Genomic DNA, 22,332 nt, shown 5'->3' with positions numbered 1-22,332 from the left:
TGCATGGGCGAGTCACAACTTGGAATAATCATAAACTCGACAGGGGCAGTGACAGGCTTTATCCAGTAAAATAAATTGATACTCCTGCGTAGGAGCCTAACCCTATGCAAAACTCAGTCCAAATATTGGTTCAAGGCTCTCCCGACGGGCGACTAATGCAGCCTATAAATAATAATCAACCCACATTTCTTCTCGTCATTTGTGATCGTTGTCCTTTTGGGAATAGGCGAGGCATCCATCCTAAGCGGGGTATTGAATATGAGCGAGGTTGTCAATCCTGCAAGATTTCAGCTTCTCGCCAGCGCTGTTGAGACTTTGGTTGTAATCAGGTTGGAGGTTCAAAACTACACTACGAGCATATATAGACGCTGAAACATTCCGCCCTCTCTCGTGGAAAGATAACAGACACGTAACTCAACATGGCTTTTCGGCGACCATTGGAGGTGGGGCAAGGGATGAGGGAGATTATGAGCAATGGCCGCGAAATTCAAGTAATGAAAGACTGGAGCCAAACCGAGGGTGCGGCAGTTCACCAGGGATTAGCATCACCAACAGAGTACAGTAGTCAGCGTGCAGAATGGAGAGTTCCTATCAACCGGTATTTTTTTGTTTAATTTTTTTCTCCTACTTTCCTTCTAATTTTGCCTAGCGCAACTCCTATCTTTCTAACTCGATTGTAGCAAAGTCGAGGACTTGTCGGCGGCCATCGAGTCTCTTCAACCTGGCGATTCAACAACCTCACCCCAAGAAGTCAGCTGGAAAGATGTGTTCAATTCCATTGAAGAAGCAAAAAACACATATGAAAAAAAGGTCGAAGATAATCGATTCAGAGGATGGATCAGGAAAGGCGACGTAGCTATAGATATTTTAGAGCGCCTTTCCGAAGCTATCCCTGACGAGAATGGCCTCAGCGTCCTCAAAACAGGCCTGGTATTCATTTTTCAGGTAAGACTACATGTACGTGAAGTCTAATGAAGGATGTTGCTAACATGCATGTAATGTAGTCGTGCCGAAAAAGACTTTCTAACGTGGGGAATATCCTACAAGAACTTGACGACGCTCCCGGTGTCTTGGCTAGTGTCTATCAGATATGCGATGTCTATCGTGAAGAAATAAGACTGAAGAATTTGGTTTGGGATTTTTATGGGATCCTAGTGGACTGTCTTTCAGAACTCTTGACAATTTTGAATCGCACACATAAAGATGCAAATGGTAAGAGGCCACTCATTCCGAGCACAAAGGTGCAGGAGGACAGAAAGATGTTTGCTCTGACAACATATATCTTAGTTTTCAAAAAGTTTGTTAAGCAGATCCCCGAAGTAGAGGCTGCGAAGATAGGCGAAATCTCCAAGAGGATCAATAAGGCAAAGCAGGCAGTCTTCGAAGCTACGGCCCATTTGGACCGACAGGTATGGCAAGAGACGAAGGCGTCGGCGCAGCAAGGGCGCATAGCAGCGGAGGCTACTCGCAAGACAGCTCATGACATCAAAGCCAGAGTAGCAAACTTACAACAAGAAACCAGTGAAGGTCACTATAAGCTGTCTTCACAGGTGGACCAGTTCCGTTCTCAAATGATAGAATCCGCTAATCAGATGGGCGACCAACTTGCACAAACTAAAAGACAGATAGCAAAAGAGGGAGAAGAGAGGAAGCAGTTTGAGGCAGGACTACAAAGACTGGTCGATGCGTTGCCAGCATCGATTCATGAGCAGCTTCAGAGCGCTTTGTATCAGTTTGTTGCTGATTCAATCGTTCAACGACGTAAGCTGGCACTCTTTTTTTTTTTCTCCTTTTTTTCTACCCTTTGATAAGCAGCACAAAACTTGCTGACTAGATGCTACATAGAACTTTTTGCGCTCCCTCCCAATATCATTTCTCCTTATCCAGCATCTCAGCCTCTTGTTCAATATGCACCAGCCCTAAGTGAGGGTGATATCATCAACTTACTGCAAACACCTGATCCGATAGGCGATGCGGATCGTATCCTACGCAAGGAAAGCCTGATGAGTGATGAGGCACTGGGATACGCTACATTACTGAGGCAGAAACGTCAGTTCAAGGAATGGCTATCAGCAGACTGGCCGAGCCTAGTGCTTGTTGACGGTTGTAGCCGTGGGGAGAGTGTAGGACGAACATCCCCAATGTCCTACTTCACTGCTTCATTTGCCTCAACTCTTATTCAAGCTCAAACTGGTATTGTGCTACAATTTTTCTGCGGCCATCATACTGATCCACAGAAAGAGAATTCAGGACCCAAGGGTCTCTTACGGAGTATCATCAGCCAACTACTTCTATACCCGAAAAGTTATAACTTGTCGCTCAATTTTGTTGATCAAAGTTTGTACGACGCTGTAGCGGCAAGCAACACGGAGGCACTCTGTTTCTTTTTTGAGAGACTGTTCTGGCAGATACAACCGGACACTATAATCTACGTACTTGTAGACAGCATTTCGGATTTTGAGTCTGATCTTCACGATTACGGGGAAAGGATGGACCGAGTTCTCATTTTATTTCAGACGCTAATTAGACAAGTCCTCCAAGGATTTGCCGCTGGGCCCAAGCTGAAGCTGTTCATGACAAGCCCTAATAGGAGTCATAGACTAATCTATAGAGTTGATCAAGCCAAAGAAAGTATTCGGCTAAACGCAGCAGGCTTAGGCGACATACGCGGAGGTGGTGATAGATTGATGCGAGAAATACGAAGGGCAAAGTCACCGCAGCCTCTCATTTATTGAATACGATCTATATTTGGGAAGTACACGCGCATAATAGCTGGTATACAATGGTTATCACGATAAATCAGTACTGTTGTTGTTTTCCCCTGTATTTCCACACTAGACGACGAATAGGCAGCAGAAGGTCAGAAAAAAGATGTTTTTCATAATGATTATCATTTTCATCACGGAATATAATGGATTTATGCTCAATATATAACATAATGAGATTCCATACAGATTGCGCTCCCACTGATCCTTCCCCGCACTTCGTTCCAATTTATCGCTACCAGCGTTTGAATCGGAGCAAGTAGACAGATTTCTGTCGGGTACTTCACTGAAAGACCATTTTATATGGGTGTCATAGCAAAGCGATACAATGGAGAGATATATGTATTCAGGCAACTGTTGTCATTTACTATCAAGAGAGCCCGCAACTACCTACTTCCGCACCTCGACGACACGCCCAGACTCAGACCAGCCGTCCAGCACATTGTTCAGCATTCCGCGCTTCACAAAGTTCTTCGTGTCACCTATCGTGACCGTCATTCTCCCCTTGCCCCCTCTGCCCTGAGCTCTGCCCCTGGCCGCCGCTGCCTTTGGCTGCTCATTCACCCGCCCCAGCACGCCAATATCGCCAAATATTAGCATTCCGCTTCTTTGGCGGCTGAACATCACATTGAGGCGATTCTTGTCAACTGTAAAGCCAGGGCCAACTTCTTTGGTGGTTCCGAGAATGACCACCATGATATCGGCCTCGCGCCCTTGGAAAGAGTCGACCGTGGCGGCGGGGGGCATATCCACAAGGGGCGCCGAATGCTGCGGGTCTTTCCGACAGCGCTCAAAAAGCTCTACATTGGCCTTGTAATGGCTGATAACGGCTATGCTGGAGGCGGGGATGCCGATTGTTTTGACTAAGTCACCGAGAAAGCCAAGAGCTCGATTGACCTGCTCTTGGTTTCTCTTGGACTTGGTGACCTCATCGATAACACAAACGGTGCCCGGGCAGTGTATAAACACCTCCTGCAGAGCACTGGCACGCGCCGATTTCAGCTGTGGGAACCTTGTCTTGAGGTAATTTTCCAAGGTTTGGCCTATGCTGTGGTTGGCGATGATGCTGCCGGGACCATAAGTGAAGGAGCTGCTGATCATCACCACCTAAGAGGCAAGGCAGAAGCGTATTACCCCAGACGCTGTAAAGATCCAGTCGGCTAATGCTGCCTGCCTCGTCTACTACAATACCTTGGGCGTTTTGTTCTTTCCACCATTTAAAGGGCGGCTGGCAAGAGATTGCTGGAGTGGTGCAGACAATATCGGCGTTTCGGAGAATGGTGTTGAGCATCTCCGCAACAAGACGTGGTTCGACCATGTCTTCCTTCTCGTGCTCTTGCCAAGTAATGGCCCCGGTGGCGACGTCACGAAAGCGGGCATAGGTGAGCTTTGAGTCCATCTTGGCTTGCATCTCATGGATAGCCAGAGGATCATTTGCGCTTAGGGGGCGAACAGCAGGAGAGCGTAGGACCATTAGCAGCCAAACGGATGGAGATAGATGCAGCCTCCACTTAGACCCAATACCCCAGTTGTTGTTAGGGCCAGCTTTGTCGCCTAGTTGAGGATCTTTCAGGGTGTTGAAGAATGCATCGACCTCTTCATCAGGCTTGCATCCACGGAGGACTAAAGCGCTTCGGACTCTCGTCATATCGTCAGCAGACTTGCCTTCATTGAGGCGGGCAGTTACTCTTTGCGATATACGATCCAATCGCTCGGCGAAATTGTCGGCAGCGACGTTCGTAGGAGCAGTGGCGAAAACTCGTTTGAGAGTCGTCAACATGGCGAGAGCGGCGATAGCCAGCGCAGCTGTCTTTCCGAAGCCAGGCCCCTAGACACGTTGTAATTAGTAGTAAGAATGCAAGTAAAAGATGATAGGGTTAAAGAACATACTGCCGTGATGAGGCCAAGACCAAGATACAATTCGCTCAAGTACTTCATCAAGCGATGCCGGTCTTCCAGCAGGACCTCTTTAAATAAAGCGACGACAATGCCCTGGGTAATGTCTATGAGATTAACCAGAGGGAGGCGACGTTGGAGCTGGATCTGATCCCACGGGCGAGGTTCAATATCGTTCAAACCGGGTTCTCTGAATTTGTCCAAAGCTTGGTCGGCATCCTCAGCGGCGTTGACAGTGCCGCTCACCAAAGTCTTCCAGAAGCCCTTCCCACGCAGCATATCTCGATGAAGATCCATCTTGAACTTGAGATCAGGCGAGATTGGCAACCTTCCGTCTGTTTTAGCAGCTGCGTCCACGACATCCTCGGGTATTCCGCAGGCAATGGGGTTTGTCGGCTGGGCTTGCGGGCGGAGCTCGTTGACTGCATCAACCTTGGGTATGTAGTCTCTGAGTTGGTCTTCAAAGTCAAGGGAAACGCAAGTCCAGTTCTCTTTGCCTTTGCGCAGGGCAACGTTGGCCGCTATGGGATCTTCAAAAACCTTGACCTCGAAGTAAGGGCGGCGGGCAGGTTGGGTCGACTTGGGCCTCCGAACTTGAAGAACAAGGTCAAACTTGTCAACAGGATGATCGTGCAAAGTGTCAAGAGTTTTGAAACCTTCTTGAATGCGGGCGTCCCATTTGGCTGGATTCTTGTCCTCTTCATTGTCAAAAAGCCTGAGTTTAAGGTAACCAGACTTGGTGAGCACGCGCCATGCGTCCTCGTGCTGAAGAAAAAAATTTTGTCCAAGCGGCAAGATGACGTGGAAGAGGGAGTAGTCTTCGGGCGGGCAATTCAAAGGCTTAATGAAATAAGCCGGGAACTTGGTCTCAGCAATCTTTTGCGATGTCTTGTGAATCCACATAACATCCTGGACTTGTGACTGCGTGAGGGCGGCGAGATGCTCATTGTCATTATCAAAGGACCAAGAGGGCTTGAATTGATGACCCTTTGTTTTTGGCAGCATCTGGTCGTAACGTTCCTCGGACCAATGATGCTCCTCGCCGTAAGTGTATCTGAAGGGGGCGGGAATCCCAGCGTCTAGTTGATGGAATAGGACTGATTCATGCGAAGCGACGATGAAGTGAAACTTCAAACGTCGAATCATTCCCATCAAGGTAATACTCCCTTTGATACATTTGTCATCACTGACAACACCTTCGCTTGGGTGGCCACGGTTGGCAAAAGGCATACCAAATCCTTCGACCTCTAGATAACCCGTGAGGTGAATGACGAGGCTGCTCAACTTTTTGTCGGTAGCGGGGAGAAGTTTTCGGAAACTATCATCAGCCGGCTTGACGGTGAAATCGAGCTTGGGAGAAGTCGGGAACTTGATCACCAACCTGTAAGAGTCGGTAGGGGGGATGCTGTTGTTTTGACGATTGACTAAGTTGGGTAAATCAGTACAATGTTTCTGGAGAGAAATGGAGCGGTTCTTATTTTGGCCATTCACTTACCCGTATGACAGACACCAAAGCCATCATCTTCGTTACTACTTCCGAATGGAATGCTAATTGAGAATCTCACAACAGAAGTTGCATCGACCTCCCGATGAATCTGGATGGTGGTGGAGATGTATGAGTCAACACCCAAGCCGGCTCCGCCAAGAATATGACCGTCAATCAGCATAGCGCAATGCTTCCAGAAATGGTTGGCGAGAGAAGATGCTCTAGAGGACTTTAACTATGGCATTTTGTCGATTTAAAATACACGCTCGATTGAGTCGTGAAAAGGAGGAGAGGAGGGGGGGTGGGGTTAGGAGGTTATACACGTTCAACTGAGTGGTGCGAGAAGAGACAGAGGGAGGAGAGAAAACACGCTCGAAAATGATTCGTGAAAAAAAGGAATAGGTGCTCGCCAAGGTTGCGAGCAAGAGGGCTTTAGGCTTCGGGTTGAAGGCGACGAGGGAGACACGATGGCCGACTGGGAGGTGTAACAGAAAGAGCCTGAAGACTATTTTGGAGTAAATTAGCTATTGTCGCGATCGAACGCAGATTTTTCATACAAATTCTCAATATAAGAAAAGAAGGAATATGAAGCTGGATGAAGATATCGTGAAGACCAAGGGCCTAAGGGGGGAGATTTGCCGAGATGAGGGCGACGCTACGTAAGATGGTAGGGTCGTTAAGTAGGATACGATTGAAGAAGGAAAAGAAGGCGAGGAAGACAAAAAGGGAGAAGACGAAGAAAATAAAAGAACTTGGCCTTGAAGTGGCACAATTTCTGACTTGCGGCTCACTTTAGAGCCGCATAACGGCTGCCAGCTGTCTGCCACTTGAGGGCATCGCATAGCCGCTGTCACACACTGCTCACTTTTCCATCAAATTATTCACGTGGATTCAAAACAAAGGAGAAAAGAAATCAAATCGATAAATGGGTGGAATGGGAACCTGCAAAGCAAAGGGAGGTGCTTGAGATACTGCGGACTAGCACAAAATCCGCCCGTTTAGCCAACGGCATTGCTGCTTGTCAAGAAACAGAATTCTTCTATGTAGCCCATAAAGGCGACGTTGGAACTGGCTATAAACACTAGGAGGGGATACAAGCAACTAAATTCTACAACGAGCTCGTCAAAGTAGCAGAAAGATACGGCTTGACCAAGTAGGAGTTCGACTTCTACTTGACAATTCCCAGACCCAAAGGAAATGACCAGCTATTCTACCCGTTCTATGTTCCGTCGAGGCCTCAAGCAATGGCATTAGGCTGGGATTGGCGTAATACCATGATATTGTCTAATCACATGGTCAACAAGTCCAAAACTAGGTGTAATAGGTATGCCCAGAGAGCTGCTTTGGGAGAGCCTGGTCTCAACGAAGTTACACTGGTATACTGGATGGTAGCCCACTTCAGCAAGTCTTTTAATTGCGACAAATGCAAGGCGAAATTTGCAGATTTGCCAGTTTATAAAAGCACGAGAAGAGAAACTGTTAGAATAAAATAGAATAATAGTAGCAGTATTTTCCTTTAGTAGCAGTATCTTCCTTTAGTAGCAGTATTCCCTCAGTAGCAGCATTTTCCTTCAATCTCATTTTCAGAGTGAGTCAATACCAAAGGCACTTAGGTTATAAATGCGAGTATCTTGATGCTTTAATCGCCTCTCTCTCCTAACTTTGCGTTCCATGCCATACCGATTTACTTCGCGATACCTGCAGAGGTAATCGGGCCTGTTTGGCGGTTCAAAGCAATACTCTATTAGTTACAAAGCGGAGCTATCTTGCACAGTAAAGCTAAATCCATGCACGGAATAAAGATGAGTTTGGATTTGTTCACTTGTCGGCTGTCTTACAAATTAGCTACAATTCCTTGTAAGTTCATCCAGTTGCTCTCATGACTGTTAAAGGCACGATGAAAGGCATGATGACTTGGACCCCAGGAGAAGATCATGTGTCATGAGCTAAGTAAGCCAGAATGACAAGACAGTGCGAAACTTATCTTGGCCACATGCGCATTTTCCTGCTGGCATTTGGGGGTCAGCAGCTTAAGCGCGCATGAGGTACCTTGAATCCATGTCCCTTGAAATTGCATGCCTGCTTCCGTGTTTCAGCTGCCCAGAGTGCGCATTATCTGTTTATTTGAAAAATGGCCCTCAGTAAATGAAGGGTCCTACCTTCGGTTCTATCCTGCCCATCGCACATACATGCATGTAGTAGTACTCTGTTCTGAAGACGGCTGGTGGTGGTGACCAGCTAGGTTGCATTGCATTCTGACCTGCCTTATTAATTAGCCGCCAATCCATCAACCAATCTTTCTTCATAGATGGTCTCAAGTTCAGAGCCGTTAAAGTTCGTTGAAAGCTTTAAATTAGTTAGCTGCGGCCCCTTTCCTGTTGAACTGCTCTTAATGACCTAGCCTCGATCCTCGTGCACTAATTCCCAGCCTATCACCCACATTCGTGCTCTTTATTAATGCTCAACCTCCTGCGATGTTTCATTGTGCCCCCGATTGTATCCTCATCTGACCGTAGCGCTAAGAAAAGTCTACACAGAAACTATATAGCTTTCCCACCTGCTTTTAACATGTGGTCATGTACAACGGTTCTGCGGGCCGAGGTGGTGGCCTTGATGGGAAGATCAAGCGACTGCCATAGGTATATTAACTCTACAAGGCCTTTTGTCTAGTAAACCTTTTGGGTCTTCATATGCTCCCTCCAAGGGCGCTGTACTGCTGCTGTCTGCCCTATTGTTGGTCATTACTAAATGTTCGGTGTCTCAAATTAATCGAGTGCATTATACGGTATTTGTCCCAGCAAAAGTTTCAATCAGGATATTCATTCTAAATCGAGTGCTTCAACACAGCGGCCATTGAAACTGGGCGATACGATTTTTGCATAATATTGCTAGGTGAAGAGGTGCAGGTGAAATTTGGGTTGGTGGCAGAATCTCTTCAACGCCTCCCAAACAATTCATTGTTTGCGCAGTAAAGGGAAAGAGAGAACCTACAAAGGAGCGTCAGAATATTTTCAATGAGGTTCAACGCCATCTTGGCTGCGGCCGGCTGCGGTTGGATATTCGCTGCCGGAAGTGCAGCCATCAACGCCTGCAATCCTCAAAATCTCACTTACAGCAACGAAGCGCCGCCAAATGGAACATACATGCCATGGAACCTCATCGAGGGCATCAACAGCGTGCCTGGCTCACGACAATACATCACCATTGTAAATCTTACGCCTCACAGATTTGTGTTGCAGAATACGCACTCATATCAAATGGATACTTTTGACTGGGGCGATGTTCCACAGGGCCATGCTCGCCAGAATGTTGTTGTCTACACCAATAAAGCTGGAGCAAGTGCTGTGGATGACAACGGCGAGGCGTACTATGCCATCGATGGGACGAGTAAAACGTTCTTCATCAGAGCCACAACTCATATCCCGGATACGCACCCAGCCCGCACGGTAATTGACCTTACTGGTTTGGGCCAGGGCCAGCGTGAGTACCTGGACCCAGCGGAGCAGTCCCCTGTAACGCTGGTTATCACGGGCAGCGATAGCTATGGCTTCATGACATCGATTAAATACGGCCCCGGGAACTGGATGAAGAACATGTACGATGTGATTAAAGACAGGCAGATCCAGCACGTTGTCATACCCGGGAGCCATGATTCTGGAATGTCGTACATCAGCAACCAGATTATTGGAGGAGGTATCAGCGAAAATACACAGACGCAAGGAATCAGCATCTACGATCAACTCTACGCAGGTGCTCGCTATTTCGATCTACGTGTTGGATCAGTGCATTCCGTTACGAATACCTCCAAGTACAGTTTTTGGACCATGCACGTCAATGACGAGACGGCTGAGATCGCCCTTGGCAATACAGGGGAATCCCTCGATAGTGTGATTAGTGAAATCAACCAGTTCACAGCTGAGAGTCCGGGAGAGATCATCATTTTCCACGTCCGATACCTGGTCGGCATTCGCGAGGTGCCCAGTCTGGGGCCCATTTACTGGACCAGCTCGATAGTCGATGACTTTTTCAGTAAACTCAAAGGCGTAAACAATCGCTGCGGCAATTTGGACACCAGCAGCACATTCAACCAAAAGCCAGCGTCTTATTTCATGGATCAAAATGGAGGAAACGGCTGTGTGCTATTCCTTCTTGCCGGAGATTTGCAGTCAGGCGTGCCTCAAGACTCTGTATCTGATGGCATATACCAGGCCAATGTGCTCTCTATCAATGACGATTGGTCGAATTTGGGCGATACTCAGCCCATGGCGGAGGACCAGGCATCCGACTGGAAGGCAGTGGCTCGAGGAGGTAGCTCTGACACGTTTCATATAAGTCAATGGCTTGTGAGCGCAGACATCTTCACTACGACCCTGTATACTATTGAGGGCATTGGAATTATGCCTACCAATCCAGCGCTCTACTGGATGGGTGTTAACAACATGAACCCTCAGAGTTGGCCAACCGTTATACTTACTGATTACATTGGCGTAGTTGTGAAGGGCCAACACAATTGGAATCAGCTAAGCGCCGACTTGTACACTCTAGCTGTCGGTTTAAACTTGTATATGGTTAGCCAAAATTGCAACGTGAGCTCTGTTTCGCCGCTGCTGTCGGGCGCGAGCTCAGAACTCAAAATGACTAGTTTGTCGGAAACGTGGGGGGGCATCATTTACGCAAATGGAACAGTGGTTAATGAGCCGCCACGGCACTTGCATCCTGGCCGTGTGGAGATATTGAAGAAGGGAACTAAGTTTATGAATGGCACCGTATTGGAAGCAGATGTTCGAAATCCTGATTTTCAATCTATAGCGGTTTAGAAGAGAGTGCTGGAGAGACGTTTTATACGAGCTTTACTTTGCATTTAGCCTTCAATATGTCTATCAGCCATATATCATGCTGCATTGGACACCTATGAGTTTGCTCACTTATTGTGGGGTTATCAGCATGACCGCATAACTTCAAGGCCTCTATAATTAATAAAGCCTACCTTTGTCAATGATAATCCATAAAGTCATTTACCATCACACAGGCTTAATAATATCACATAAAGAGGTATCGTAGACCTAAAAAGTTTGCATTACTACAGTGGCTGCATTTCTCAAAGTGTAGAGGCTGCCCATCATTATCCACATTTCATTCCCACCGCACGCCTCAAGAGAAGAGAAAAGTTGCTCCAGGCAAAAGAAGCCCCCTCCTTTTTTTTCAAGTCGTTTGCCATTTTTTTTCTCTTAACAGCTTGTTCCAATTTATGTAACAGAGTAGTCATATTTAACAAATTCCTCCATATGTTAATGAGAGTCAGGACAGTACTCTCATAGAATACCTACACTCTCGTCATCTTAAGGCGAGGTTTGTTTGCACGTCTTCTTGCTGCTGTCCCATGTCGACTGATATGGGCACGCGCATTTATTGCCGTCCCAGTATTGATTGCCTGGGCAGCTGCATGTCTTGCTTCCGGAATTAAATACTTGGCCCTGCTTATTGCAGACGCAGCACTTCTGGTTGGTATCGTAGTGTGCATCCTTGCCACAATCTGGTTGTTTAACGCAGGAAGAGCCATTCCAAGTTGTTCCAGACGGGCAACTGCAGGTCTTGCTTCCGGAGTTGAAGATCTGGCCCTTGTTATTGCAGACGCAGCACTTCTGATTGGAATCGTAGTGTGCATCCTTACCACAATCCTGAACGCAAGCATAGCTGTTCCAAACTGTTCCTGGAGGGCAGCTGCATGTTAGAGACTTGGAATCAAAGACTTGGCCCTGTTTGTTGCAAACACATTTCTTCTTCTGGCCGTCATAGGTGGCATCTTTGCCGCAGTTTGGCACGCATTGCTTTCCATTCCAGATTTGGCCGTAAGGGCAAGCACACTGCTTTCCATTCCAGTACTGGCCGTCGGGGCAGCTGCAAGTCTGAGTCTTGGAGTCGTAAATTTCGCCGTTATTGTTGCATACGCACTTCTTTTGGTTCCAATCAAAGTGTGCCTCTTTGCCACAGTTTGGCACGCATTGTTTGCCGTTCCAAATTTGACCGTAAGGACAAGCGCACTGCTTTCCATTCCAGTATTGACCACCTGGGCAGCTGCAGGTTTGGGTCTTGGAGTCGTAAACTTCGCCGTTATTGTTGCATACGCACTTCTTTTGGTTCCAATCAAAGTGTGCCTCTTTGCCACAGTTTGGCACGCATTGCTTTCCATTCCAAATTTGACCGTAAGGACAAGCGCACTGCTTTCCGTTCCAGTACTGACCACCGGGGCAGCTGCAGGTTTGGGTCTTCGAGTTATAGACCTCGCCCTTGTTATTGCATACGCACTTCTTCTGGTTCCAGTCGAAGTGTGCCTCTTTGCCGCAATTTGGTACGCACTGTTTGCCGTTCCAGACCTGACCATACGGGCATACACACTGCTTGCCGTTCCAGTATTGACCACCGGGGCAACTGCAGGTTTGGGTCTTCGAGTTATAGACCTCGCCCTTGTTATTGCATACGCACTTCTTCTGGTTCCAGTCGAAGTGTGCCTCTTTGCCGCAATTTGGTACGCACTGTTTGCCGTTCCAGACCTGACCATAGGGGCATGCGCACTTCTTGCCGTTCCAGTATTGACCACCGGGGCAGCTGCAGGTTTGGGTCTTCGAGTTATAGACCTCGCCGTTGTTATTGCAAACACACTTCTTCTGCCATTGATCGTAATGCGCTTCTTTGCCGCAGTTTGGTACGCATTGTTTACCGTTCCAGACCTGGCCATAGGGGCATGCGCACTTCTTGCCGTTCCAGTATTGACCACCGGGGCAGCTGCAGGTTTGGGTCTTTGAGTTATAGACCTCGCCGTTGTTATTGCAAACACACTTCTTCTGCCATTGATCGTAATGCGCTTGCTTGCCACAGTTTGGAACACACTGTTTGCCGTTCCAGATCTGGCCGTAGGGGCATGCGCACTTCTTGCCGTTCCAGTACTGACCACCGGGGCAACTGCAAGTTTTGCTGTTGGAGTTGTAGATCTCGCCGTTGTTATTGCAGACGCATTTCTTTTGCCATTTGTCGTAGTGTGCTTGTTTGCCGCAGTCGACAACACATCCGTAGCCGTTCCAGACTTGCCCGGACGGGCAGCTGCAAGTCTTCGTATCGGAGTTGTAGACCTGGCCGTTGTTATTGCAGACGCATTTCTTTTGCCATTGATCGTAGTGTGCTTGCTTGCCGCAGTCTACAACGCATTGCTTGCCGTTCCATACTTGCCCGGATGGGCAGCTGCAGGTCTTTGTCTTGGGGTTGTATATTTGGCCCTGGTTATTACAAGAACACTTGCCATATTGCCAGGTAGCCTGGCTACCACAGTCGTGAACACACTGATGGCCATTCCAAGTCAGACCAGGAGGACAGTTGCATGTCTTAGACTTAGAGTCGTAATTCTTGCCATTATCCTTGCAGACACAGCAGTTCTTTCCGTAGTTCCAGCTGGCGTAAGAGCCGCAATCGGTGTTACCGCCACGAGCAACGAGGTTATCTTCAGCTTCTCTAGCCTCGAGGTCATTGGCGTGATTTGGATTGGGAAAAGCCTTGACAGAGCTCAGGGAGAGCAACGCCGAAACGAGAACCCGCTTCAGTAACATGGTGGGCAGCTATCAACAATCTAAGATAATGAAATTCAAAATATTGACAAGCGGCGGCCTCTATAGCAACTGATTACCTAGAGAAGGAGATCAGTAACTAGGCCTCAAATTGTCGGCAGGCAGAAGATCAGTTGATAGTTAGAAAAAGAAGATTAACATCTAGGTGAAACCAGAGTTTATATAGTTATCATCTCTCTACATAATACAGTATAGGCTCTCGACAGAAAACTACCTAACGGCCTAAACTCTACCAGAAGTGCCGGAAAGAGAAAGATCGGGCTGGGACTCTTCTCTGTCTAAGATTCAGCCGCACCCATATTCGGCCAAGCGGTCACGATCAGCCAGCCAAGAGTTGACCAAGACGGTGAGCGTATAATCACTCGGCCACTCACAGTTTGTATAACCAACCTTGCATTTCAGCATCAATAGATCCAAACAAGCACTGTACGTCTCATCCACTCGGATCGTCGCTGAGCCAGAGAGTTTAGCTTTTTACTAGAGTTAATACAATGTAATTACATAGCGTTGAGGAATACGAGGCATCCCTTTGTTGCCATTGGACCACTGAGAACGCCCATATGCAAGGGAATACGAGATGCTTAACCTTGTTAGCAAGGCTATTAAAAAGAAGAACAAAAAGCAGAGAGCTGTCACCCCCATTAGATTTGCTGCTTATGTTCTCTATAACCCTTACCGTCGATCATAGTTTTTTATCAGCCACAGAATTAGACTGTCCCCTATGCCATGTCTGATGCTACGATGCTTCGTGAAAGATGAAATGGTGATGCTTTATATTCACCGGAGTTCTGATTTTAGCACGAGTAGAAGGCCCACAACTAGCTATGGTGGAAGGGCTGTTCAAACCGGCTCACTTTAGCCAGACTAGAGGCACGGAAAATAGGAAGCCTTGGAAGAATTGAATTTCAGCGGATCAGCCGCTTGCTCTAATGGCTTCTTGACGGAGGTATAAGCTAAGTGCAAGAAGCGTTAGTGTGTCAATAGCGAATGGCTGCCGCAGGTAGCAGCAGAAAGGCCCCCTCTAATGCCATGGCCGGAAAAATTCTCATTGGAAGCAGGCTTGAGACGGGACAAAAAGCAAGTTGGTAAAAGAATTACGAGGTGTTTCCCCTTGCACCCACAGGAGCAGCTCGGGACCGATTCAGCGCCGTAGCATGGGGCTCGCCGCTGACTACGTTCTCCTCGTTTTTTTCTACTGAATCCCTCACAATGTATTTCAAGTAGCCTATATTCCGATGTGACCAACTACGAATTGGAAGCAATGTATTCGTTGAAACACTGCTAAACTCGGCTAGAAAAAGGCTTGAGTTGGCACATGGCAAGACAATAGACATACAAAGAACCGAGACTCAACTATCATGCTTTCCCCGCGGCCATCTCTGCCGGGTCAGGGGACTGTGGAGATGCGTGGGCACGCCCGACTTCCGAAACTGCCGCGCAAGTATGGAGTCGATCGGAAGACGTCTAGTGAGGGGAATTAAACTTCAGGATCGTGGCTGCTTATGCAGGTGCACGCTGCTAGAGTATCCAACAGGTCTGGGGCACAGTGCCTTTGACTGCAGCCCGTGCCCCTTGTAATTCATGCGGCACTGCATTAGACGGGAAGGCAGGGGTTTGAATAGTGACAGGGGATACCCCAATCTGTCTGATTGGAGACGCAGCGGCCAACACAGCATGTATCACCTAGGCAATGCGGTCATGCCTATGTAGTGTGCCTCTCGTGCCCGATGGTGCTCAGACAGGTCCGTTCTGCAAGAGGACTATCGCACGCACTGTGTCAGCTTCAGCTGATTGTCGCAAAAGCAGTCATACGAGCAGTGCATAGGTAGGGAGTACGAGGCAGCGATATAGAATCTGCAGCCAGACCTGAACTATTCTTGGATAACGCGGGTCAATCCTCCTCCGCTTCTCAAGCCATTGGGGGCTAATAACCCATCCTTTGGGCAAGCAGATATCGAATCACAGACCAAGGAAGGTTCGATTCCGGCGAAGACCTATGAGTTGCCGGCCAAGAAATAGCACATCCACGGCGTTGCACACCGAAGTCACGCAGCTGTGTTGTGTTAGTGAGACATGTGTATACGGGTTCATGGCGGGGGCTGGTTTTTAACCGTGCATTTGATGCTTAACAACTTAAATAAGGTGACGAAAACTTTGACCCATCTTGGCTTCTCTTGGCTTCTCTTGGCTTAGCAGAGAAGCTGCAGCTAGCCCGAAGCGGAGGAGAGAAAGAAGGGGAACTAAGTTCAGCCGCAACTGTAGCACACCACAATGACATAGACCTATATGGGCGGTTTGTCGGACGAGTTGCTCCAACAAGCTGTTTATTACGCTGTGGCTTCATAGCGTGGTCCAAATTCATATGGATTCTACAGCCTCTTGCAATCTCGATTGACTTTGCCCCCACACCCGATTTCTAAACTTAGATAGCCAGTCCAACTAAGTTGTCTCGGGGGCTAGAAACTAAAAATGCTCTGATCTCTTACCTAGCTTTTAGCTCTAGTTTTCGTTTCTTTTTCGGATTTCCTTGTCCCGGGGTGCTACATGGACATGGCTAGCTAAGGCCTAGGTCTCCTGTCGACCAAGTGTTGGCCAACCTATTTCATAATGCCAAGAACGAGCGGCCTCTTGGATGCCTTTGATAGCTATCCCTCGTTTTCGTTTATGGGTTTCACATGCAAAGGATGGATAGTATAGCCGAAGGATGCCATGCCAGCTTGGTCAGTAAGTTTAGTATTCTCAAATATCATTTACTCTAGGCTCTTGGCATCCGCTCCCTTCAATCAATGGATTTGGGTCAGCACCATGATCCCGCGTTTTCCAGAGTTTGGAGAGTGCCTAAGCTACTGCAGCCTCCTGTGAATGTTTTGAGCTATTAGCGATGATTCCATTCCTGCCGCGAGGGGCCATAGCTTCTTCAAAAATCAAAAGAGCAATAATTACGATCTCTTGTAAGTCTAAGTCAGCCAAAAGTGCAGAAAAAGTTAGATACAGTATCAAAACAAGAAATACCTGCCCCAAATTAGTTCAATCTGTTTTCTATACTAGCACTAAACTTGCCGTGTCTAATTTCCCTTTCTACTTGGGCGATTGCCTTTCGACGGGCTGAGCCGGCTAATCCGGTTTCCGATGCCACAGACGTCCAGATGTCGGAAAAGTCTGAGCCGTCAAAAATGTCCGATTCCCCTTTCATTGTCAGGATTTACATATTCATGTTCAATGTAGACATGTGACTCTTGCAGTGTGATGTCATGCCAAACATGATGAGTTTCTTGATCCACTTGAGAATCTTTCGCGCTGATATTGATGATGCGTGAGTGTTTGCTCTTCCCATCATCGTAGGGTAACAACGGTGGTAGAGTTGATCTACCACGGGCCGATTGCAAAATCGGATTCTCGTATGGCTGTTATTGCTAGCTTTTTAACTTTGAGCTGCTTTCATATTTGCCATCAATCAGTGTAAGCACTGCAAGTGTCAAACCTCCGGCCATTATCGCTCTGTTTAGTGTGCCATTTAATCCTGTCTGTCAGACGAGTCCCCTCTTTCCGACTTATGAGGTAGTCGTATTCGGATATTCCGATTTTGCTTCCGTTAGCTCACTGGCGCAATTTAATGCTTCATATATGAAATTTCTTTTTAATTTACGATCTTATAAACTGAGCTAGATATAAAATCTCTGATTATGGCGGCTCAGGTCAGCGAATCTAGCATTATGGGGACTCATTGGTGTCGACGTAATGCCGTCTTGCTTAATACCTGTATAAGTAGTGTAAAAGTCATGAATGTGTTTTAAACTGGAAAGGGAAATGGCCTAAATCCACTGTAATTCGGGAATAATGAGTAGAAAATCTCCTAATGTTACACAATTATGTTATTGTATTACAAGAGTAAGCAGGGTAATTTACATCCTTTTCTTGTAAACACTTCCTGTTGTTTCGTTACCACTCACCTGTTTTGTGAACAAGTCGCAACCGATAATACTGTGTTTTGACGGCAATTTGGAATATGAACACATGAATTTTGAACAAGTCCGCACAATCTGTGATGCGATTGAAAGAGAATATATAAACCTTAATGTTCAATTGACCATGATTATAAATTATAATGATTATAAATTATAAACACAGCTTCCGCAAAATGGAAAAGTGGTATTATGTTTTTAAGCAAGTAACAACTCAACCCTACAGCGTCCACAGTACAGAAACCTCCATGGTACAAGATAATGACTCTTATGGAAAATAACGATATAATACCGCAAAAACATTTTCATTTTTGCCTTGCAGTTAGGTTAAGGGGTTTCTTTCTGTTGTTTTAGCAATCAATATAGAGGAGAAGCTGGGTATGTTGAATGAAGTAAAACTGACGATTTTTCTTACCTTTCTCTTTTTTTTTCTTTTTTTTTTTTCAGGAATACACAATCCTTAAACAACGATTTCAGAATCATCTGTATTTACAAAATGGTAAGGTTCCTTTCGGCGTAGAGTAGCCCTCAGTGTTATCGAGGCAGGTATGCAGGCCAACGACTCGTTGGCTTGTAACCCGATGGAACCACAGAAGCTCCCGAGAGATGATCGATACCTTCCCTTCCATAGAAATCTATCATATCAACCGATATCTCGCCATCTACAGCCGCTCAGGTCCATGGTGGCATATTTATGGCTTCGGCCTTGGGAAGAGGTGCTACAATTCTTCAACAGAGGCTCTCCAGTAGCCTGTCCCCATTCCAGATACCATAAAATCATTATTTCCTGCGCCGTTCGCTCAGTCGCGAGAAATCAAAATGATAGCTGGCAAGCGATTGGACGATTTTGTGAGTCTCCTCCGGGTGGATGCCTCGAGTTGCCGTTTCTAGGTGTCAAAACACTGAAACTTTTGGGCAGCTCTTTAGTGCTGCTCTTTTCTATGAGTTAGCCTGGATAGCGCGCTTTGCATTGATTCGCTCTTTAGCATCATTCAAGTGGTTAAATAATAGAATATTGTTGATCATAAGATTAGTTTCTAATCATAGCCTTCAAGGCATTCCCAACGCAGTATTCCGTTTCTAAGACAGAGAATTCACATGCTCACGAGTTTTTCTTGTAGCCTTCATCCTCGTAAGTGTACTGGACCCCGGAAAACTTGGTTTTCTGACACCCGCTTAGGATACAAAGGTCGTCGATCCAAAGATAAGAATATCTCAGAACCCGTGTTAGAGAAACAGCGTCCTTCATCACCACGGAAACAGAATGGGAACCACTGTTTTAGCTAGCCTGTAACCATGCTTTGGCGGATTGAATGGCGGATTCAACGTAGAAAATTTGCATTGCACAGTGAAGCGGCGTGTTCCAATGTGGCTACCATGATGGTCACCATTGTGAAGTGGGCAAGCTGGGCGAATCACGCACCCGCCGTTATCTTGCGAAGTTACAATGTCTTCTTCGTTCCACAACACGTTACGCCATTAGCCAATGCCTACTGCACTATCAAAGGCTCTCTGAGACTTCATGGAGACAATTTCTCCACGCAGGACGCGCCCTCTTCAAGTTGTCTTTGTGCCATGAAATCAGTAACTTTGGCATAAACTTTCCTTGAGTTGTAATTCCTCACTATCCCTTGAATTGCTGTCTACCTTCTAGATAAATGTGGAGGTGCCACTTGACTCTGAACAAAATTAAAGTCGAGCACGTTATATATAGAAAATCACTGCGTGAGTATGAAAGACATGGTATATACTCCATTGTGGGCTATGTTGTGGCTGTGGTCAATATTTCGATGCCTCACCTTCAAGGATACATGCATTTAGTGCACGGCTGTACCCCGTGCTGCTTGCTCGGCGGGCAGCTATTTATTATATTGACGCCCGATACAATTCCTGCCTTGGGCGTAACAACCCAGGGTTGTAGCTCTAAGCATATGGGCATGGGGGTATGACTACGTATCGCTATCATTAGCTGAATCAATAAGTACTTCAATGTTCCGTCTGCATATAAGGCACATCATGCTTCACACAAATTGTCTTTCGCTGGGATTCTCGCTGACCAAAGATAGCTCTTCACGCACACGATTATTCGCTTAATGGCGCGTCTCGCTAAATGCTATCCTATTGTCGAACGTGTTTAGTAGTTGCGAGTGGCAGACTATTTCGAAGCCCGCTTATATCTGACAATCTCTTTTAGCAACTACTTGATGTGTGTTTAATCTGTTTCCAGCGGCGAAATGGTTGTATCAACAGGTGTACTGCTTTACTAAGCCTCAAAATGACATACACCATAAAGAGATATGTCGTGAAAGCTTAGAATCCCACATTGACATTTCGAGGTGATATATATAAGCACCGTAGTTGATGTTTTTTTACAAATAAAACTAAGTGTTGTATGCTATTATGATCTATATAACCCGTGTTCAGCGCGCACGGCGCGCTATTATATCTATTAGGCGGCGTGGCGCACGCTGACAAACGGAAGGATTTCGCCTAGCTGAACATGGGATTCGCGCTAAATCCTAACATCATAACATGGTTAAAGGTTCGTAATGTTACTCATAATATTATGAAAGCATGTCCGTTATCATCTAAGCCATCTTTATTTTTCACAATCATCTGCAGATTTCTCATTCAAGACAACCATGAGCCCGATCTTGAGCGTATCTACAAAGATTGAGATTGCTGCGTCGCCAGCCGTTGTCAGGTCAGTGGTACGTGCGTCGACTTGAACAGGATGTCCTGAGATCTACATCTCCCTACATATAAGCAACAGTCGAGCAGCAGCATAGGATCTCATGCCTCTCGCACTAACGAGTCTGCCATATACATGTAGTTTTTGGACTTTGCGCGCTATTCGCAATGGCAACCCGGCTGGAACATTCAGCCTGTCGACCCCAGCAAGCAACCTCTGGATCTGAAAGCGGGGGACGGCCTGAAAGTCAACATGAATGGAAGTACACACAATCCAGTCGTAGTGGTAAATCGCCAGATTGCGTCTGTAAGACAAGGACATATGCTAAGCTTGGATAGGAGAATTCGCCTGAATCCTTTCAGTGGGAGGGGTCGTTATTCGGACTTGCCAAGGGCGTGCATCAGTTCCATTTCACTCCCAGCGAAGCAACTCCAGGAAGCACCACTTTCACTCAAGGAGAGGATTTCCGAGGACTCTTGATCACGCTCTCTTCGCCGTGGTGGAACTCAAGGAAATTCGATCTGGGTCCTTGGGACAAATTCAACGCTGATCTGAAGAAAGAGGCTGAGAAGACTTCGAAACCGGGCTCAGAGGCGGAGCATTAGACTTCAAATAGGGATTGGCTGAGTACAGTCAGACAGCCAAAGGCAAGGGATTAAACACGGATAACCAGTTATTCTCTTACGACCAGCTGCCAATGGCGCAAACAGACGGATCCGAGGCGGCGTGGCTATCCTATCCTAACCATCTCTTCAAACGACGAGCTCCCTTTTATATATTGAATATGCAGATACGTCCATCACATACGACCATAGGTAGTGGAGAATTCGGGGTCCCGTCTGCTCCCCCATAGACAAGCCACTAACCGGCAGATTAGTAGTCAGGTGGGTGACCACTGGCGAACACCGGCTGTTGTATGTTTTTATCTTTTTGTTTTTGCTTTTGAAAGGACAATTTTTTTGTGAAGAGATTAAGCATTGACCTGTAGAGAGTATGTGTATGGTAGTGAAAAATTAGATGTTTCCTAGTGAATCTGGCTTACGAGCAAGCCGCCATGTGGAGAAACAAAATTGAGCATCGCTTTTGTACTACCTCGCTAGATGTCACGGGTAGTGCGTGATGCCAATATTATAATCGGTTGAGCCAGCTGTGAAGGTAACGGTCAATATAGCGAATTCATGAACTCAATGCATCAACATTAGTGAAGAGAGTCACATGCGTGAACGAAGTACATTCGAGTTACTCCAGTGATGGCTAGTCGGCAACAACAGAGGTAGAGTTCTTCCTAAATATACTGAGATCCAGAGAAAGGAGTAATGAACATAAACTATAAGTGGAATTTAAAGATAGTATGCAGTTTTGTTACACACTCATTGGATTGATTGCTAAATAAATAGAGTAGCTCACGTCTGCAGAGAGTTTAAGCAACCGCCGTGTTGCTTCGACTCAGATCTAGGTACGCTGTTCCCCATATATAGCCTTCTAATTAGTTCACAGACGGCTCTTCTACTATCGGTCTGGTATCTGCAAACAGAAATAATTACCATCACGAACAAGTTTCATCGACTTTATCGCCACCGACGTAATGTACAGCTTGGCTGGGCAAATTTACCTACTGCATTCGCAATTGCCCAGCATCCCACGGCTAAATGCGGATCACGCCCATTATTTAAAGCACCATACATGCAGGTGGCAACTTATCGGGCGTCCAAAATGGATACTCATAAGATATGTAGCAGCGATGTCACAATCTGACATACTCTCTATTGTTTCGAATCGCCTTGTTACAGAAGCGTTTGTTAGGAGTCACAATTATTAAGCCGCTTCTTGAAACTTCCGAAAAATAACTCAAAGAATTGAATAATTGAATCTATCTTAATTGCGTATAAGCAGCTTTCATAACACCGCGGTTTGC

The 22,332-nt window shown here is 46.6% G+C and overlaps 5 protein-coding genes across 5 annotated transcripts; 3 read left to right on the top strand and 2 right to left on the bottom strand.

Annotated features, from left to right (window-relative positions):
- The first annotated feature begins 269 nt into the window (after positions 1-269).
- On the top strand, positions 270-2,926 carry TrAFT101_011080 (uncharacterized protein). The gene is made up of 5 exons (XM_024910198.2): positions 270-598; positions 681-945; positions 1,005-1,212; positions 1,288-1,761; positions 1,846-2,926. Exons 1-5 carry the CDS (start codon positions 420-422, stop codon positions 2,733-2,735), a joined length of 2,016 nt encoding a protein of 671 aa, XP_024757031.2. The 5' UTR covers positions 270-419; the 3' UTR covers positions 2,736-2,926.
- Positions 2,927-3,155: 229 nt separating this feature from the next.
- On the bottom strand, positions 3,156-6,989 carry TrAFT101_011079 (uncharacterized protein; the record flags this gene model as incomplete). The annotated part of the gene is made up of 5 exons (XM_066129140.1): positions 3,156-3,808; positions 3,900-4,593; positions 4,656-6,085; positions 6,157-6,368; positions 6,928-6,989. 5 exons carry the CDS (start codon positions 6,987-6,989, stop codon positions 3,156-3,158), a joined length of 3,051 nt encoding a protein of 1,016 aa, XP_065985270.1.
- Positions 6,990-8,738: 1,749 nt separating this feature from the next.
- Positions 8,739-11,225, top strand: TrAFT101_011078 (uncharacterized protein). The gene has a single exon (XM_024908779.2). It carries the CDS (start codon positions 9,162-9,164, stop codon positions 10,962-10,964), a length of 1,803 nt encoding a protein of 600 aa, XP_024757029.1. The 5' UTR covers positions 8,739-9,161; the 3' UTR covers positions 10,965-11,225.
- On the bottom strand, positions 11,172-13,859 carry TrAFT101_011077 (uncharacterized protein). Its single transcript, XM_024908778.2, has one exon. It carries the CDS (start codon positions 13,743-13,745, stop codon positions 11,487-11,489), a length of 2,259 nt encoding a protein of 752 aa, XP_024757028.2. The 5' UTR covers positions 13,746-13,859; the 3' UTR covers positions 11,172-11,486.
- Positions 13,860-20,275: 6,416 nt separating this feature from the next.
- Positions 20,276-21,328, top strand: TrAFT101_011076 (uncharacterized protein). The gene is made up of 3 exons (XM_024910197.2): positions 20,276-20,436; positions 20,559-20,702; positions 20,756-21,328. Exons 1-3 carry the CDS (start codon positions 20,368-20,370, stop codon positions 21,020-21,022), a joined length of 480 nt encoding a protein of 159 aa, XP_024757027.1. The 5' UTR covers positions 20,276-20,367; the 3' UTR covers positions 21,023-21,328.
- Positions 21,329-22,332: the final 1,004 nt, after the last annotated feature.

Source organism: Trichoderma asperellum, chromosome 7, assembly GCF_020647865.1.
Source record: "Trichoderma asperellum chromosome 7, complete sequence".
NCBI lineage: Eukaryota > Fungi > Ascomycota > Sordariomycetes > Hypocreales > Hypocreaceae > Trichoderma > Trichoderma asperellum.
The sequence above is the reverse complement of the archived record's forward strand: the minus strand, read 5'-3'. Positions and strand labels throughout refer to the sequence as shown.